The sequence below is a fragment of the Hippocampus zosterae genome, chromosome 14 (genome assembly GCF_025434085.1).
Source record: "Hippocampus zosterae strain Florida chromosome 14, ASM2543408v3, whole genome shotgun sequence".
NCBI lineage: Eukaryota > Metazoa > Chordata > Actinopteri > Syngnathiformes > Syngnathidae > Hippocampus > Hippocampus zosterae.
In genome coordinates this window covers 4,801,562-4,820,445 of record NC_067464.1, presented here as the reverse complement: position 1 = coordinate 4,820,445, position 18,884 = coordinate 4,801,562, and the positions used below count along the sequence as shown (strand labels likewise).

Here is an 18,884-nt window from a genome sequence, read left to right as displayed (position 1 = left end):
CGATCATGTTAAAAAAAAAGTTTTGTAATGATATCTTCATTCACCCTTTTTCTTTATTGTGTCTTACTAAACCCTCTTGGCTCGTTTTATGACAACTTTTTGACAGAGTAATCAATCAAAATCAATGAAGCCTGCGTCGAGGCGGAGTTCCACTCCAGTCGGCGCACGTCCTTTCTTTGTGCGATCAGAGCAAAGTTGGCAGCGGCAAGCAAAGAGCTCCCCGCGGTCCAATACGATTCACGCTGCCGAGGATGACGTCACTAAATCGAGCTTCAACTTGTCCGTGGCTCTTCTTTTGTCAGTCGCTCAGGGTTGGTCAGCACCATCGCATGTTTGCCTCCGCGTCATGACACCACAGCCTAAATCGGATTAGTGACGTCAGCGTGTGTCGATTCCGCAGGGTTCACTGCAGGTCGTTCACGCTGCCCGGTCGCTCTGCCCTCTGCAGCTGTCACCCGGCAGAGGCACAGGGGCAGTCCTGTCCGCGCTTTTTTTTTCCCCAATCGGCTGTGCGTACACCCACACAATCATGATGTTGTTCATTACACCCTTTTTCTAACGACACAGTGAGGCTTTTATTTGGCCGAGTCAGACCATATTAACCCCTTGAAAGCTCCTATCTCACAACATACAAACTCTCCCTTATCAGTCACGAGGCACCCAATGCGGAAGAACCCAAATATTCAACAATCAACATTTTGCTTTATTGAAACATTCGCAGGTTAAATGCTCTTCAATATTTTTCTTTCAATTTTCAAAACAACACAATTCATCCAAATGTTTCACGCTGCCGTCTAACAGGTTAAAACACGATTGGAAGTGCAAACAATCCCATAAAAACAGCAAAGCGTTCCTTGTGAACCAACAGTCGTAAAAATTAGGCTTTCTCGTACGTGCGCACGCACTCGACGCCGTCAAATGTCAAAGTCTGCGGGAAAAAAAAAATTAAACATATTATTTATTGATCAGCCTTGTCATACAGACTGTGGTGCCTTGACTTACGAGTGACCCAACTTGTGAGTTTTTTATGATGCAAGCCATTTTCAATAAACACTTGCGGTCGCACAACATGCTTAAACGCACGCACGGGATTATATTCTTCACCCTCTGCAATAAACAACTACTGTTGCGTAGTTGCACCAGACTTCTGTTTTATCATCAAATTTACATGTTGCAAGTTTGTGTATTAACCGCCACCTAGTGGCCAAAGCATGCACACCATATACAAAGTCATACAGCTCAAAGTGTTTAATTCTTCGCAACCTTTTTAATTATGTGATGATATAATTTTTTCAGTACAATAATTTAGCATCCAATGTTATTTATATAAAAAACACATTTGACAAAAATGATGATGTTTTGGGGGGGCACTGGAATGGATTATTTCGGATCATTTCCGTTCATCTCAGAGGGGGAAGATGATTTGAGAAACAACAGTTTTTAGTTAAGAGCGTGGTCACAGAATAAATGAAACTCACAAGTCAAGGCACGGCAGTATTTATGACGTCATCTCACCATCACCATCTTCCCATCCTTGATCTCTCGGGTAAACGTGGTCTCTTTGCCGTCCCATTTTTGCACTTGCACAAATTTGCCGTTTTCTATGGTGAAGGTGGACTGAAACAAAAAATGCAAATGAGTGCTATTCAAAATGATTGATCGATTATCATTTTGCATTGAGGTATTGACATTACTTTGACTTTTCGGTCGTCCGGCGTCGTTTCATCAAACTCCTCTCCCAGTTTGGCACTGAGTTTGGTGTTGCGGAAGGTGCTCAGAGTCTCCACCACCACTTTGTCCCCATCCTTGCTGATCACCACTGTGGGTTTGGTCACATTGCCCACTTTTCTTGTGACAGCATCCACTCCTTGTGTGATTTATTTTAGGGGTTTTTTTTTTGGAACAACAAAATGATAATATAAATAAGTAAAATTGTAAACATATTCAAAATCGTTGTGCATTGAGGGTAAAAGTTGAAGAATTTATCAATACTTTCAAATGACATAAATGACACGATGGATTTTTTTAGCCGAAAAAAACGACCATGTATAGCAAGGCGTTTTTAGCCGAAATTTCGACCGAAAAAAACAACCATGTAGAGTAAGGCATTTTGGGACGAAATTTTTAGCCGTAAAAAACGACCATGTATAGTAAGGCGTTTTTGGACAAAAATTTTTGCCGAAAAAAAACGACCATGTATAGTAAGGCGTTTTTAGCCGAGCCGGAAAAAAACGACCATGTATAGTAAGGCATTTTTGGACAAGATTTTTGGCCGAAAAAAACGACCATGTATAGTAAGGCGTTTTTAGCCGAAAAAAACGACCATGTATAGTAAGCCGTTTTTAGCCGAAAAAAACGACCATGTATAGTAAGGTGTTTTTAGCCGAAAAAAACGACCATGTAAGGCGTTTTTGACCGAAAAAAAACATGTATAGTAAGGCGTTTTTAGCCAAAAAAAACGACCATGTATAGCAAGGCGTTTTTAGCCGAAATTTCGACCGAAAAAAACAACCATTTAGAGTAAGGCATTTTGGGATGAAATTTTTAGCCGAAAAAAACGACCATGTATAGTTAGGCGTTTTTAGCCGAGCCGGAAAAAAACGACCATGTATAGTAAGGCATTTTTGGACAAAATTTTTGGCCGAAAAAAAACGACCATCTATAGTAAGGTGTTTTTGGACAAAATTTTTTGCCGAAAAAAAAAGACCATGTATAGTAAGGCGTTTTAAGCCGAAAAAAACGACCATGGATAGTAAGGTGTTTTTAGCCGAAAAAAACGACCATGTAAGGCGTTTTTGACCGAAAAAAAACATGTATAGTAAGGCGTTTTTAGCCGAAAAAAACGACCATGTATAGCAAGGCGTTTTTAGCCGAAATTTCGACCGAAAAAAACAACCATGTAGAGTAAGGCATTTTGGGACGAAATTTTTAGCCGAAAAAAAACGACCATGTAAAGTAAGGCATTTTTAGCCGAAAAAAACGACCATGTATAGTAAGGCGTTTTTTGCCGAGCCGAAAAAAACGACCATGTATAGTAAGGCGTTTTTTGCCGAGCCGAAAAAAACGACCATGTATAGTAAGGCCTTTTTGGATGAAAAAAACGACCATGTATAGTAAGGCGTTTTCGGACAAAATTTTTTGCCGAAAAAAAACGACCATGTATAGTAAGGCGTTTTTAGCCGAAAAAATCCCCAACCATGTATAGTAATGCGTTTTTGGGCGAACATTTTTAGCCGAAAAAAACGACCATGTATAGTAAGGCATTTTTGGACAAAAAAAACGACCATGTATAGTAAGGTGTTTTTAGCCGAAAAAAAGCGACCATGTATAGTAAGGCATTTTTGGACAAAATTTTTAGCCGAAAAAAACCGACCATGTATAGTAAGGCGTTTTTAGCCGAAAAAAACGACCATGTATAGTAAGGCGTTTTTAGCCCAAAAAAAAGACCATGTATATTTTCAGCTAAAAATTTTGTCCAAAAACGCCTTACTATAGATGTTCGTTTTTTTTAGGGAAAAAATGCCTTACTATACATGGTCGTTTTTTTCGGCTAAAAATGTTCGCCCAAAAACGCATTACTATACATGGTTGGGGTTTTTTTCGGCTAAAAACGCCTTACTATACATGGTCGTTTGGACAATAAACATATAACAGTCGTTTTTGAGACTTTTTCTTATTCATTCATTCATTCATTCATTCATTCATTCATTCATTCATTCAGTGTGGGTCAAATATGGCTCATGAAAGATGTGGCTTAGTTGAGGTTGAATTCAGGCTCATATCAGGAATTCGCACACATTAATGACCGAACTAAAGTCTTGAACATTGCATCTGAACATTGCTTGCTCTCTTTACCGATGCAATGTTCAAGGCTGAACAAACATGCCGTCTTTGTTTGTTTGTTTGTTTTCTGGAAGGTCATGCTTTTGGAGATGCAACAACTCCGCCCGACGCCAGCAGCCTTGACACACTTTAGAATAAACTACTCACCGAGCGCCTTCATGTACTCCTCAAATTTCTCGCTGTGCACCAGTTTCCACTTCGCGCAGAAAGCATCCACCATTATTACAACTTTTCAGTCAAAATGTAGACGACACATGAACGGGCCACACCACTTAAATCTCTGTCTTCTGTGTTGTGCGTGCCGGTGCAGATTGCTCCATCCAATAAATAATTCAAATAGAAGGCGGGTTCTTGAGTTAAAGCTCGAAATCCAATTGGATGCCCAATAACGCAATGTCGTCTCTGATTGGTCCAAATAGAGAAAAGTCCGTGAATGGCAGATACAGTACATGTCGATGGGGCTCATAAAGTGACCGCCACTTTAAGTAGTAGTTTTTATAGCATTTACATAAATTAAACCACATTTATATACATACGGATATCGAGCAAGAGCAATGGATAACTCCTAAATATTGTACGGTGCCACCGTATGCCATCTACTGCGCGTGACATTTCCTGCTAAAATTGCTAACACCAATAATGAACATACAGTAATAATGTTCTAAATACACAAACTCAAAACATTTACAGTACATTTCACAGAAACACACTTATTTGGACCTTTTTTATGTCAGAGCAATCCAGTTGCGGTTCAGATGCGATTAGACAAAGAACGAGCAATGATTCGATGATTCATAAACACATGTTGCGGCCTGCAGGCGTAGGTGTGTTTGTTGCGTCTGACACGGTACGATTCTTTCTGGTCGAGCGAACTTGGCCAGGCGTGTGGTCAATAAAGTAAGACGTGGCCTTCTCATTGGACTTTTGGAGGACAAAGACAACAACTGGTAAAAGTAGTGAACTACCAAAAAAAAAAAAGTGATACCCTTTTATTTGAATTGTGAATAACACATTTTTACAGTAAAATCTGAGTAAAATACTCCAAAAATAAAATGTACTGATCATTTTACTATCAGGCATAAGAAAACAAATTACGTGCAAATTCTTGGCACTGCTCATGGTGAGATTATTACAGTCAGCAACAAAACAAAAACAAAAAATAACACCTTTCTTGTCCAAAAATGTTAGATTAATTACAAGTTCATATAGCGCATGCAAGAATATTCCAAGATAAATATATAAATGTTTACTTTTGCAGATCACCACAAAATGGTTGCCCCCCCACCAAAAAAAACATTGGTGCCCCTGCAAAATGCTTTTTCAGCTCTTTGAAACCATTCATGAAATGACAATTGCTCCCCCCCCCCCATACTTGAAAATCCAACACATGTATTATTATAGGTCCCATGCTACCAAAATCAAATGTTTCCACCGTGTGTAATTTTGGTAAAAATGCGAGTGACACGGTTTAAAATTCGACACCTATGCAGTTTGTCATTTACATGTAGAAGCGGGTTGATTCGAATGAATTCTGCGCAGTTGTGACAAGAGGATCGTGACTCAATATTCAAGTGCATGCCCACTTTAGTGTTGCTTCACACTCGCGCAACTCAGAAAAAAAAAATCCCCAACGGCAACCATTGCACCAGTTTCTGGTGCAAAGCTAAAACTATCAGCATCAGCTGCCAATCTCTGAGAAGTTAAGAAATAAACGCCATCATTTTTGGTGATCACGAGTTCGCTGTGCATCACCATGGACGTGGAAAAATGTCCTTAGTGAGGGATCTGGCCTTCACCCTGCCGTGGGGCACCGAGGACACACTGAATTTTCCATAAGAAATTAAATAGAACAAAGATCCAATCAGAGAAAAGTTCATTTACATATTAATAAGGAAAAAAAGACCATACTGCAATTTCTGACCAATAAAAATAGCTAAAGTAACGGCACCCTGCTCATTTTCAAAGTTATTTTACAAAGATGAGAAAAGGATATTGAAAAACCATTTCATAAAAATTACTGCATGGGACGTTTAATATTTCAGGGCTTGTTGGTGGTTTGATGAGATAATAAAAAAAAAAAAGAGTGGGGGGGGGCAGCCGAGGTAGACAGCAAGGCAAAGAAGAGTGAGGTAGGTAAACGGCACCGATGCTCGTCAATGTATATACAGTAAAGGCCTCTTCTCCCCCCTCTCTGCCTTTTAGAGCATTACATCATCTGTCGTCATCATCATCATCCTGGATTAAACAATAAGCAGTATTATTGAGTCTTAAGTGGCTGCTCAATTAACCCTGACCTTTCCGGTTCCGATTAGAGGATTGTCCTGAATGCAACATGGCACCTTACGTTGTGCGTGTGTGGACTACGACCGACGCATCCACTGCACGCTAGTGGCAGTGGCTACTGAAGACGCCGACATTGATGGACAGTGGCACCTCTGGCCTCTTGGTCGCCTTTGTTTGTGATCCAACGCAGTTTGAGCCTCCAGCCCGCTCTCTAAAAAAAAAAATAATAATAATAATTAATACAAGTCCAAAATTCCATCAGGCTTCATTGAACATGGCGGAAAAGTGCGGGGCAACAGCCAATCGGTGCAGCTTTTCCTCCTAGCTTTGGTTTGAGAGTTGAAAGGGACCATAAGCATGAAAATGCGAGCAGACTTTGCAGGGCCTGCCCACGTAAGCAATAGCAGCTTAGCTGCTAATAAATCAATTGCATCATCTTTTCACATCATGCACATTTCTGATGTCCTTATGTAGGATCATAACTTCAAAACGATTGTTTACATTTTGAGGCATAATCATAATAATGCCGTTTTGTGTACTAGTTGACTGTGTTACATTGGGCTGCCGAATAAAAATGTTTGAAATGAAAAAAATGTATGTTAATAACATTTTGAATTGCTCAGTGACCTTTTTTGTCAATAACAATGACTTATAACTGGCAATTTAACAGCTACAAAGTTAATTTTTACAGGTATATGTATGGATTGCAATTTTCAAAAACAAGTAAAAAAAAGTATGGATTGATTCAAGCAGTTAAAAAAATAAAAATAAAAAAATGCTACCTTATGCTTTGTTGCTCCGCCTGCTCTCTGAGCCCCTGCTGGCTTTGTTCATTCTCCCGAGTGTAGAAGTCTTTGTCGTCAATTAAAAGATTCTGCAAACAGGCAACATCAAATATAAAAATTCAAAAACAGTCAATGTATTTTTTTTCTCCAAATTGTGTTTCTTTTGATTCGTTTTTTTTTTTACCCTGACACCTATCACATCGCCATCTTTGAGATGAAATGGTGCTCCTAATAGTGAACTTGTCTTCTTTTTCTTCTTGGACAGCTGGCTGCTCTGTAATAAAAATACATAAAAAATTAAATTGAGTAGGGGTCCTCCAGCTGTTGTTGGGGAGTTGGGACCAAGCTGACCCACATATAGTGAATATCCGCATATAATTGACACTCATTATAAATATAATTATAAATATAATTAAAAAACATCTTGGGGTGGGGGTAGAAATACCCTCCAATAAATATTTTCCATGACAAGTGGGAGTTGCCACAACCACCTGTTCCAAAAATATGTAAAATAAATAAAACTGCAAATATTTATAGCAATAAAGAAAAATTGTTTAATAGTTTATTATTATTTACTTTATCATAAATATTTTGTTATTGGGGTTTTTTTGTTTTTCTACTTTTTCCCTTTCAAATGTTGCTGCTGTCAATTGCGAGTTTCTCCAGTGTGAGACAAATAAAGGTTTTGATATCTTTAAGTGAATCCGCTGGTGACGAAAACCGTAATCCCTCCCCCACCACACGTCTTACATTCCATGTTGTGGCTGGCTTGACTTGCTTTTGTGACAGTGAGAACAAAAACGGTTAACTGAGGCATAAAAAATAAATCCTTGAGCATTTATTTTTCGGTCACTGAAGTAAATCTAGAACTTGTCTGACCTCTACAGTGTTGAGAAATACTTTCTATTTTGAAAGTATTTCACTGGTGCCATCTAGTGGACACATATTGCCAAAATACAATGTGAGGTGAGCTTCAAATAGTACTTTGCCGCCACCTTGTGGAATCTATTGGCAAATACAACCCTTTTCAGAGTGGCTTTCAATGACGCATGAATTTTCACAGCGGAGGCTCGGTCCTTATGCCCTTGCGCATAGCGGGGGAACTCCAATTCCTTGACGTCTCACCCAAGTGCCGATTTCCTCCCAGGTGTGTTTGTGTGGCTGCTGCTTGGCCAAAAGAAGAGAGTCAGCAGGCAGGCCGTAGCTCTCGGCCACGAAGGCGCGCAGGCCGGCAGGCGACGAGTCGCACGATGCGTTCCAGATCAGCTCCTCGGCCGGGTGGTAGCAGCTCTGTCCCGGGACGCCCATCTTAATATTCAGCACTATTTCCTTGGGGCTTCATCAAACCAAGAACATCTATGTTAGTTAAATTATGCAATGACAACATTCAACTCAAATATGCATGGCTTCGGTGGATTCTTCTTCATGCACCATGACAGTTGTTTAACAGTTATTTGACTTGGTGGCCTTTTATACAAATTCAGCAATAAAAAAAAAGCTAATTTAAATTACTGGTACACTTTTTTATATTACTGTTATCACTATTGAGGCTTGGGCAGATGACGGATTTAACGTTTTTTTTAAACTCAAAGGGCAACGTAAACACCAAAGCAAAAATCATTCATTCATCTTCCGAGCCGCTTGATCCTCACGAGGGTCGCGGGGGGTGCTGGAGCCTATCCCAGCTGTCTACGGGCAGTAGGCGGGGGACACCCTGAACCGGTTGCCAGCCAATCGCAGGGCACACAGAAACGAACAACCATCCACGGTCACACTCACACCTAGGGACAATTTAGAGCGTCCAATCAGCCTGCCATGCATGTTTTTTTTGGAATGTGGGAGGAAACCGGAGCACCCGGAGAAAACCCACGCAGGCCCGGGGAGAACATGCAAACTCCACACAGGGAGGCCATAGCTGGAATCGAACCCAGTACCTCTGCACTGTGAAGCACGTCGGCTTCAGGAAGGAAAAAAAAAAAGGAAATGTATTTTACCTGAGAGCCTCCTCTTTTAACAGCCGCTGCACACAAACATTTGTGCCGCTGGTTATCTTTAGCTTCCTGGAGACAGAGCATCAAGTGACGTTACCATGACAGAATCATGTAGAGTTCCAATGGAATCTAATTGCTGCCAAAGGGGCATCAACCAGATCATTGAGCAAAGACTTTTTTTTTTTTTTACTACACACATTTGAAATAAATAATTTGGAATCGGGGTGTAAGATAAAATGAAGGGGGGCTTGGGTGTGAGCGTTGTGAATACTTTCGAGTGGGTAAAAATCAGGTGTGTGTCTTTGCCTCAGTGTGATTTGGTTTCCTCTGAGGACGCGAGCCAGTCTGCATCCTTCCATCTCCCACACACGCAGGAAAGTGGCGGGCACGCACGCGTTCTGAAAAGCTGGAAGCGTCAACACCTGGCACACAAATGGTTTCAAAATCATTATTTATGTTAGCGTAACTCAATCGCAGACTCCCGGACTAACCTGAGTCTTGAGGTCTGCCAGGCTGACTTCCTCTGATATCTCCACCGTGCCGACATTGATCAGATCGGACGGGTGAGAATTAGTTTGATCTACGGCGTGATCCTCCGCCAACTGCTCCTCGGCGTGGCCGTTTTCTGTGTGGTTCACATCTGTTGCTATGGAAACGGCATCTCGATAGAGCCATACGGAGAGCTCGAGAAACCCCTGATTGGGTGAAAAAAAAAACACAAAAGATGACGATGTCTTTGCAAAGGGGGACAAACCTGCAGGCATTATAAATATGATAAGATAAAATTACTTTTGGAGGAAGTCGTCCCTCTGAGATGACGAGTGTCTCTCCGTTGTTTATCTTCATCTCTGCCAGAGACGCATCCTGAGGAGTGCCACAAACCCAAAAACGGTTTTTGCTTTGGAAACCTTCCACACATCAAGTTACTCAATTTGATGCAATTATTTGTCTCCCCCAAATTCTACATACAAAATTATCAAGAACAATTTCAACATTTACAAACTCGACAGAAGATTACGGTACATCACAGCATCATAACATTAAAAGCTAATACTCTAATGCAAGGACACTAAAGAGGCACGTTACTTTTAAAAAAAAGTCTGGCAAGTCATGTTTCCTAAGATCAGGATTTCCATCTGAAAATGATAAATCGCTCCAGCCCTGATGACGACAATTCCAAGTGTAAAACAAACAAGAACACAGTTCTATGAACACCCACCTCGTCGTTCAGTGCCTCGCCCACCTCCTCGCACCAGTCGAGCCGCCTCAAGTGCCAACAGGTGCCTGCAAACATTGAAACCTTTGCGATCAGAAAATCTCCATTTGATGGTTACCGAAACAACGAGAGGGAGAATAACAGTTTACCATCAATTCCGGCAGTGTTCAGCACCGTCTGCAGACACTGCGAGTTCAAAAATAGGTTTAATTTTTTTTTTTTTTTAAACGTGCAAATCCTTTTTGCAATTTAAGCAATGCATACTCTCCCTGTAAGGACAAGTTAAAAATCAACACAACTTTGGAGGTTTCACAGTAGTACTTTCAAGTATTATTGTATCTTGACTCTCAACTGAACATTTTTTGTAATAAACTCCCATTTTTATGTTTTGATATTATACTGCCCCCAAGTGGCCAAAGCGCGTACAACATAACGCTGATGATGCAAAAACTGTCGCATTCCTTGCATTGTCTTGAAGGACCTTATTACTGTATGTTTATACCTCTTTTACGGTGCAGGTCTTTTCGATGTTCATGTCCATCTCCTCAATTCCAGCAGGTGGCGGCGAACCCACAGAGAAGTGCAGAAAAAGCTGCAATGCACACAAAGAGAAACGCCATCTATCAATCACCAGCTGATGCTTATTTTTAGAAGGTAGGAGGGTTCTCTACCTGCGCTAATGGAGTTGACATTAAAAAAAAAAAATAATAGTAATCTAACAAACAAACAGACCTGCGAAGGCTCGGGGGCACGACCCAGGCAAAGCATCACGGTGGTCATGAGGCGCACGCCGGCGTCCCGCACACAGAGGTCCTCGCTTACTGTTCACATAACCAGAGGGGAGGCGTCACAACTCGCGCCCGTGTTCAAAAGGTAGGAAATGACAAGGCAGTCGCAGCTTTTAAGAATTTGATGAGGGCTGACAATGACAGAGCGCAAGTGGTTATTTTCTAAATGAGCGCGGGGGAGTTCCCAGCCCGTGTGCAGCCATGAAACAACACGCATCAAACGGATTACCTGGAGGAAGGAGTTTCCCACTGATGTCCATCTGTCTCAGGCAGTATTCTGCACCTGGTGACGAGAGGAATGGAAACTTACCGGCACAGACTGACAAAGTTTAAATGAAAAGTCACCGCACGTCCTTATTTCCGTCCGAGCCGAAAGGCTAAATGCTCTCCATAAGCCGTTCTCAAACTTTTGACGACAAATACCACCTGGAAAATGACTTATGACATGACGACCGCGTAGACCTGCGGTGAACGACGGCCCCCTATTTTCACGTTACGTTGCAGGACACGAAACTCCGTGGCAAAGCGAGGATTGCGTCATTTATAAAGGTTGAACGTCTTGCCTGGGAGTTGCAGCTCCTTGAGGGCCCTCTGTTTCACCTCACGCAGGAGCTGTGGACAGACACGCACGCACAATGTTAAGTGCTCGATTCGAAGTGGTAAAAAGGAAGAGAAAGCAAAGAAAATGGCTGACCGTATCTCCTGCGGCGGGAACCTTGACTCTCCGGCTGTCCTCTTCGCCGCCTCCTCCAAGGCGGGCACCTTGCGGTTGAAACTCCACTTGGAGCCAGCGACAATCGGACGGCGTCATCACGGTGACCACGTCTCCATTTACGGTGAACATGCTGAGCAAAACAGACCCAAAAGAGCTTTGCTACATATATGACAAATTATGACTTTCTGTTTTTTTTTTTTACAACCTCTAAAATGTCTTGAAACCGTTGTGAATAATAATTTGGAGCAGTGTTTTTTTTTTTCTGAGAAAATTACACCCACACCCACACTCACGATTTACCTGTTATCAAAAGACTGTGGTTCTAGCACCAGCATGGCGTCTCCATCTTTAAGCGACAGCTCCTTGAGGGTCCGGAACATGTCATCGGGCGAAAAGACCCGCCACCCGCTGGCGCCTCCGCCCTCGCCTGCCCCGCACTCTCCTCCTCCTTTGGCGCCGGTCTGCTCCTGGCACAGTAGACTGCCGGCGGGCTGGCCCAAGGCCTCCCGTACTTCACCCAGGGTGGCGCCGCCGGCGAACGCCATCGCCTCCTTTTTGAGACCCCCGCCGTCCATGTTGTCGCCGGTCTCGTTGATCGCCGCTGCTTCTGGCTTGTCGTGCGCCTCCAGGGAGGGTCGGACGACGGTGAGCAGCACCGGCTCCCACTCGACTCCAGTGAGGACACCTGCACCACATACCTTCAAAGATGACAATGACAATGCGTTTTTTAAAAATTAATACATCAATAAAATCCGAATGAATTCGAATGTTAAGTCATTGCAAGTTTACCCATTGGGGCAAAATATTTTTTTCTTAATTTAAATGGGCAATTTATTAGTTAAATTGTTGTAATTGTGAACAACGACTGTATTTCATTCCACAATTAATTTCAAGACCCACTGGCCCTTTTAAGTGCAAGCGCTTTGAGGCGCAATGAATCGAACAGCCAGCAGGGGGAAGCAGTGCACCGTTTCAGACAAAAAATGCAAACTGTTTGCAAGTGTGTGTGTGTGTCTGTGTGTGTGTGTAATAATAATAATAATAATATCCATCCATAATAATATTTTTATTATTAATATTATTAATTATTATTAATAATAATATTATTAATAATAATAATGACAGAACCCAATATTCTGTGGCTTGAAAAATCCTTCAAAATGCTGGAAAATATTTCATGGCCTATTTGTCTCATGCCACAGCGCACTGAAAAGAGGAATTAAAAGTGCAATGATCTCCGTTGATACATTGAATAATTAGTTGAGGCCGTTTGTCCTCTGTGGCTAACCAGAACAGGTGCGCCCGAACAGTCTCTCAGATTAATTAAAAGTGTTAAGTCCAAACAAGCCCGGCGCAATATATAAATGATCTCGCGTTGTGACATCGCTCAAAATTGTTCCTGGTAGCTGTGAGACTTAATAACTTCATCCAGTCAGCATTATTTATTGCCGTTTCTCTACATTTCTCCATAAGACAAGTTTATCCCCCCCCCCCCCCCCCCCATTTCATTCTGGAAATTTCTCACCTCTCGTCCGTTCCAAACAAACAGGTCACGGTTTGTATCGATGCCTGCGCTGCACAGCAAGACACTGTCATCTGTAACAAGTAAAACATCCCCAAGTTAAGAGACACATGCTCGATTGTAACGCTGCGGAGGTGTTCCGTTTGTACCTGTGAGAGTGTTGTAGAGGTGGAGTCCCGCCGGAAGCATCTTGGCCAAGGTCAAGACCAGGTCGCCCTCCCACTGTTCTTGTTGCTAATGATAACGATAAAGACGACGTTAGTTTTCTGCCCGCCGGTCATCAATTCAAATGCCGTTTGTGAATCAGCACCTCATAAATCGCTAATCGCAGGTCTCCGACGGTCTTTCTGCGATCGAAAACAAGCGCGGTGCTGGCATTGGGCTCGCTGTCGATTGGCTGCAGTGCTCCGTTTCTCAGCTGGTAGGAAGACGCCAGGTGGATACGGACCTCCACGTGGTTATGACTGGCCTCGTATTCCTCCCTGTGATTGGGAACAATGTTGACTTCCATCAGACTCACATCTGTGAAGTCTTGTGGGTTGCAGCTATTACCGGACTCTTTTTTTTTTTTTTAATCTGCCATCTTATGACTTTATAGCGGTTGTAAAAAAAAAAAACGAGCTTCGGTACCGCATCTGCTGCAGCTTCATGTTCTCCTCCTGAGCCATCTGGATGAGTGCATGGGGAACTTTATAGTGAGGGTTGCCGAGAGCTGCAAAGCAAGAGAGTCATCCGTTTCTTTGGTCGTTTTGTCGGGTTGTTTCCGTGTTTGTTTACCGTCGGCAGGCCGTTGCAGCTGACTCTTCCTGTAGAACAGCATGTAGGCGCTCTCTTTGCCCTGAAATTGCTTCTCGATGTCCGACGCCCGGATAGACGTCACGGTGGAGTCATTCAAGTCAAACCAGTGGCTAGCCTGCAGACATAGGAGAGGAATTTCATCATTTAATATCCACCAGAAGGGTCATTTTATTCATTTCATTATTGTTCAATCGGACCTCGCGGTGGCCCTCCAGTTCTGCAACAGTGCCACCTTCTAGGTCTGCAGCGGTAGGGTGGTGAGCAGGACAAGGGGGCTCGCTCACGGGGCTGAGTGTTTCGGCCTTCAGTCCTACTTGGGTGCCGTTGCTCGCCAACATGAAAACATCGTTGTGTGACTGCAGGAACTGTTTGATCGGAGAAGGAATCAGGATGAGGTCAGATTGACGTGACAAAGATACAATAATTCTTGCAAAAGAAAGAATTATGAAAAGTGGAACGCCCCCCTCCCGCCCCCAAGGCAGGACGCGCTTATATCGTCAGCCACTTAAAATAATGACCAACGTCAATTATTTTTTTTTGGGTGGCTCGGTTATGAAAAATAATGCTAACTGCAGAAAGGAAAAAATAAAAGAAGCAAAACTGGGTTTAAGTAACGTCACTGTCTTCTGCTTTTGAAATAAGTGAAGGAATTAGACATAGGCGAGAAAAAAACAAAAACAAATAAAGCTGATGCTTGCTTGAAGTCCATATGCTGCAGCCCAGTTGTGCGAGTAATCTTGCCAACTAAGCTTTTTGCCTCACACTTTCCATTTCGCAGGTGAAAATTTAAAACACACCCACCTTGCCAATGGGACCATAGTCTCTCTTAAAGGCTTTGCTCCAGGAGGAACCGACCTTCTCCATGACTTTCTGACCCAATTGGTCCAACCGGATGCTCTTGGATGGCTCCTAGAAAATAGGTCAAGAAATCACCACCACTAACACAGACAAGAAATAATGTTGTTTTTTTTTTTTTTTTTGCTATACCTGGTCAAGAATAGCAGTGAGGACACACAAAGGGTCATTTTCATCCAGTCTGGTCTCGCAAACGTCCTTCACTTCCCGCTTGGGCTTCGGAGGAGTCTTTTTTTTGTTGCTGTCCTCCTCCTGACAAAAACAAAGAGGTTCATTCCGGTATCCAATCCTGCTTTTTGTACTTTTTTTTTTCTTCCCCTCACCGCCGGCTCCCAGCAACCGAGGCACTCGATATCCTTGATGTGAACGTGGTAATGGCCGCCGTAGCAGCCGCCCTTGTGGATAATCACGGAGAACAGCTCGTAAGAGTAGTCGGCGTCTTCTCCGTCGGTCTGCAATGACACAAAAGAGCCGTTTTACGCTGTTGATTTGGGAGTGACACGCGACATTGTCGAAAGAGTATGAAAAAGACATAAAGATGAGTTTTTGGAGTGAATTTAATGGAGCGTTTTCACTCATTCCGGCAGGATTTAGTCACAAATAGCAAAGGTTCACGGTTACAATACAATACAATACAATACATGCTGATTTATATAGCGCTGTCACAACAGCGGCAGCTGTAACAAAGCGCTTAACAAAACAGTTAACATAAAGTAAAATAATAAACACAACACATAACATAAAACACGGACAATACCAGGCCTTGCCGCAGAGAGCTAAAATCTGCCAGTAATTGACGCCCAACCCAAAAAGTTAATTGCCTAGAGATGCCACAACATGGCGACCAAACACATTTTTATCCATTCGACAAGACTATGCCTGATGAAATGCAGCGTCACTCCTCACGACAACAGATTTGGGAACAATATTTTCATATTAAACATGGTTTTGGACAAAGCACTAAACCTGTGAACGGAAAGGCGGGGGGCGGGGTTTAGCGTTTGTGGTTTGTACCTGTTCACAAAATGGCCGCAGGTTGATGGTGAGGGGGAAGCTGTAACGGCCCGTCTCCTTGTAGCGTTCAAACTTATTACAGTCAAAGCTGAACCTCAGTAAGGACATGGTCATGAACGGGGGGAGTTTCTTCAACTTGGCCGACTGAGGAAAGGAACAACCATTAAAAAGAAGAAAAAGAAAACCATGCTTGTTTGACCTGGACAGTAGTTTTTACCTTGGCAGCAGTGACCAGCCGGTCACATGTTGCACAGCGGTACAGATTATTGCCTTCGAACAACTCCTCCTCCACAAACATGCTACACAAAGCCTCCTCGAGGCCGGACACGCCGCAGACGCACGCCGTCAGATCCAGGAAGTCCTCCTGGAGGGCGCCAACGCATTCATGAGCTTCCGTCGAAAGCAATCCGTTTTGCAAACACACCATGTCAGTGAGCGTTGAGGACCTGTCGCTGGCTAACGTTGCCGCATTCCTTGCAGACGATGCTGTTGACGATGGTGCCGTGGTACAAGCGGCGGATGAGCGTGCTGCCAGAGGTGCCCACAAGGGATTTTTCCAGAGCGCTAAACAGAATCCGGTTCAGTTCCTGCACGTCGTGCTGGTTTGTTCTCTGTGGATTTCACAGTACAAAGACAACATTTAAGAATTCAAGAGGCGCTAACGTCAAATCAGTGTCACATTCGACCCTTTTGAAACTGTTACAGAGCCTCTGTGCATCTGTATGTTCTCATTGTCAAACTGACATTTCTAATGTTGCATTGTCAACAACAAGCATGTCATAACAGAGCCTTAAATTGGAAAGGTGGTCTTCCACGACACTCCCCCCCACCCGCCCTCCAAGGTAAAGCTTACCTGGGTTACAAAGTATTGACGCAACCAACGCAGCTGGACTGCCTCTGGACAAAATGGAATTGCTCCACCCAATGGGCCTGACCTCTTTGCGGAATCCAGTGTGGCTTGCTCGGCACGGCGAGCGCCAGTGATTGATTTATGATGTAGATCAGAAAAGTAAGCTGAGCCTCGTTAAGTCTCGCGACGTTTTTTTGTGTATGAACACAGAGCCATTTCAGAGCCCCTACCAATCTGTATATCCAACTGATATTGGAAGCATGAATTGAAGTAGCCCAAATAAAGTTTTTATAACATTTTCTCTTTCAAAAAAAATCTACAAAAAAAAAGAGAGTGATGTTTTCCCCCTGGTTATCCTAAAATAACCAGAATGAAGTTTGTAGGGGAAAAAATGATTTTCTTGTTTGGATTAAAAACACTTCTAGGTGCCTGAATAATTTTAAAAATGTAAAATAAAGTGAATCGGATAATATGGTCAACATAAAATCTCAAATTCGAGGGGAAAAAAAAGACCCAGTAGTTTCAGAATTTAGTCATATTGCTGGAGAAAATATTTCGATATTACAATAATAATGTATTGTTATTTAAATCATCATAAAATTGGCAGAATAAAGCTTTTTTTGGTCTTAACATTTACAGAATTAAACGCTAGTTTTCTACATTTTTTTATATTGCCAGAATAACGTTTTGAGAAAAATAAGTCTGAATATTGCTAGAATAGTGTTGATTCATTGAAGTGGTTGTTTTATGCATGGCAGAACACAACAGACGAACGTGAGCCTTTTTAAGTCCCTCACTCTGTATCTTGTCAATGACCACACACCTCATTGCTGTTCCAGCCAAAGCTGTCGGTGAGGTCGGCCGTGGAGGCACTTTGTTGGTCCACCAGCAAAAGACGGGCGAAGAGTCTCTGGAGCTCCAGAGGGATGACGCGCACCTGTGGGAATAACCCTTGTAACATGACACCTAGGGTGTGGGGGGAATGGCGCTGCTGTACTTTCCAGCACTTACTTTGGCCCCTGGTTTGTGTTTATCTTCAAGACATCCTAATTCATCAGTTCCCAATGCGAAGAGCTCCTCTGCGGACACGAAAAACAAATTAACAAGACAACAAGATCTTTGTGCTCACACCTCCAGCCTCACCTCTGAACTCGGGGGTGAACAGGAGGGTCTGGAGCAGGGAGTTGAGGTAACACGTCCCTCCCTGGTTTCTAATGCCGCATAGTTTGCTTCTTCCTCGGGGAGACGGAGGCTCGTCTCCCGCCTTGACAAATCTGGCCCCCCCAGTTGTCGAGAAGACAGAGACGCCTGCTTCACCCTCGTTGCCACCCTCCTCAAAGAGATTCCCAAACATGACGTTTCGTTCGCTTTTATGTTGCTTCGAAAACGTGCCACGCTGCCTCTCGCTATCTCATCTTGGTCTTGCCCAGTTCTCGGTTGACAATTGCCGGACTCACGCGGAAGTAAGACGACTTGACGGGGATAAACATAGCGACAGACCGGGGTGTGTGAAAGCGTCCAAATATCCAAACTAACAAGTTCGGCTCACCTGGCCCGTCAGCTCAGCTAAAAGGAAACAAAAAAGTCCGTCTGTCAGTAACGGACGGCGTCGAGTAAAAACGGAGCAAGAGTGCTGATGTAGGAACAGTAGGCAAGTGTTTATTTATTCGACTGTGTTTATGCCGTCCTTCTTTTTGAATATAGACCTTAAAGCGGCCAATGTAAATACAAATGCCATCGGCGGACAGTGGGCAGCCATCTTGTCTCTCAGCAGGAACGTGCCGCCAGGCATCGTGGGTCTTGTAGTTTAATACCCGGCGCGCCTCAACCACCCTATGGCCTGGTTGTATGACAGTGACGTCATATCCGTGTACCTGCAATTACGTTTTACACTTTTCCGGTTTTGTTTAATTCTATTTTACTATTTTTACCACACCAGAGATCCACCAAGTAGAAGAGGACTTACAATAATAGTAAGAATACAGTATATATATACATATATATAATACATACATACATACATACATACATACATACATACATACATACGCACACACCATTTCCAATATATTATTAAAAAGATAAGATATGAATTAAAAGTAAAGTACTTTTAAATTAAAATAAAGGCTATTTTTCTTATTTTTCAATGTCTTCATAAAGTATATATATTTGAATAGAATACACAATAACATGAAAAAAATCTATAAAATGAAAAATATTCAAT

The 18,884-nt window shown here is 42.7% G+C and overlaps 2 protein-coding genes and 1 long non-coding RNA gene across 5 annotated transcripts; 1 reads left to right on the top strand and 2 right to left on the bottom strand.

Annotated features, from left to right (window-relative positions):
• Nucleotides 1-682: 682 nt before the first annotated feature.
• Nucleotides 683-4,167, bottom strand: LOC127614176 (fatty acid-binding protein, brain-like). Its single transcript, XM_052085342.1, has 4 exons — nt 3,991-4,167; nt 1,695-1,867; nt 1,516-1,617; nt 683-928 (listed from the first exon to the last, which is right to left on the bottom strand). The coding sequence occupies exons 1-4, from the start codon at nt 4,061-4,063 to the stop codon at nt 878-880; spliced, it is 399 nt and encodes a 132-aa protein (XP_051941302.1). The 5' UTR covers nt 4,064-4,167; the 3' UTR covers nt 683-877.
• Nucleotides 4,168-4,818: 651 nt separating this feature from the next.
• Nucleotides 4,819-18,487, bottom strand: usp40 (ubiquitin specific peptidase 40). Of its 3 annotated transcripts, XM_052085299.1 has the most exons (32): nt 17,804-18,487; nt 17,672-17,739; nt 17,484-17,597; nt 16,257-16,421; nt 16,028-16,174; nt 15,811-15,954; nt 15,120-15,248; nt 14,929-15,048; nt 14,743-14,850; nt 14,139-14,306; nt 13,921-14,056; nt 13,774-13,855; nt 13,454-13,625; nt 13,293-13,377; nt 13,147-13,217; nt 11,922-12,319; nt 11,601-11,751; nt 11,470-11,518; nt 11,136-11,189; nt 10,851-10,939; nt 10,621-10,710; nt 10,268-10,304; nt 10,122-10,186; nt 9,692-9,766; nt 9,394-9,597; nt 9,209-9,324; nt 8,906-8,971; nt 8,037-8,247; nt 7,096-7,185; nt 6,909-7,000; nt 6,188-6,337; nt 4,819-6,078 (listed from the first exon to the last, which is right to left on the bottom strand). In XM_052085299.1, exons 1-31 carry the CDS (start codon nt 18,012-18,014, stop codon nt 6,229-6,231), a joined length of 3,816 nt encoding a protein of 1,271 aa, XP_051941259.1. In that variant the 5' UTR covers nt 18,015-18,487; the 3' UTR covers nt 4,819-6,078; nt 6,188-6,228. The 3 variants fall into 3 exon arrangements, with proteins under 3 accessions (XP_051941259.1, XP_051941258.1, XP_051941260.1); XM_052085298.1 differs by having other exon boundaries at nt 4,819-6,337; XM_052085300.1 differs by lacking the exons at nt 17,484-17,597; nt 17,672-17,739; nt 17,804-18,487 and adding an exon at nt 16,664-16,938 and having other exon boundaries at nt 4,819-6,337.
• Nucleotides 16,829-17,153, top strand: LOC127614144 (uncharacterized). Its single transcript, XR_007966405.1, has 2 exons — nt 16,829-16,930; nt 17,037-17,153. It is a non-coding gene; the product is annotated as an uncharacterized LOC127614144 (long non-coding RNA).
• Nucleotides 18,488-18,884: the final 397 nt, after the last annotated feature.

Bases quoted from the DNA above. Each gene is read 5' to 3' on its own strand.
- usp40 (XM_052085298.1), bottom strand. From the start codon at position 18,014: ATGTTTGGGAATCTCTTTGAGGAGGGTGGCAACGAGGGTGAAGCAGGC. The intron at 14,307-14,742 runs GTGGGTGTGTTT...CCGATCAAACAG, and splicing joins ACTATGGTCCCATTGGCAAG to TTCCTGCAGTCACACAACGA. The intron at 10,940-11,135 runs GTAATCCGTTTG...TTATGTGAACAG, and splicing joins TGGGAAACTCCTTCCTCCAG to TAAGCGAGGACCTCTGTGTG.
- LOC127614176 (XM_052085342.1), bottom strand. From the start codon at position 4,063: ATGGTGGATGCTTTCTGCGCGAAGTGGAAACTGGTGCACAGCGAGAAA. The intron at 1,868-3,990 runs GTGAGTAGTTTA...AAATCACACAAG, and splicing joins GGAGTACATGAAGGCGCTCG to GAGTGGATGCTGTCACAAGA. The intron at 1,618-1,694 runs GTAATGTCAATA...TTTTTGTTTCAG, and splicing joins CGGACGACCGAAAAGTCAAA to TCCACCTTCACCATAGAAAA.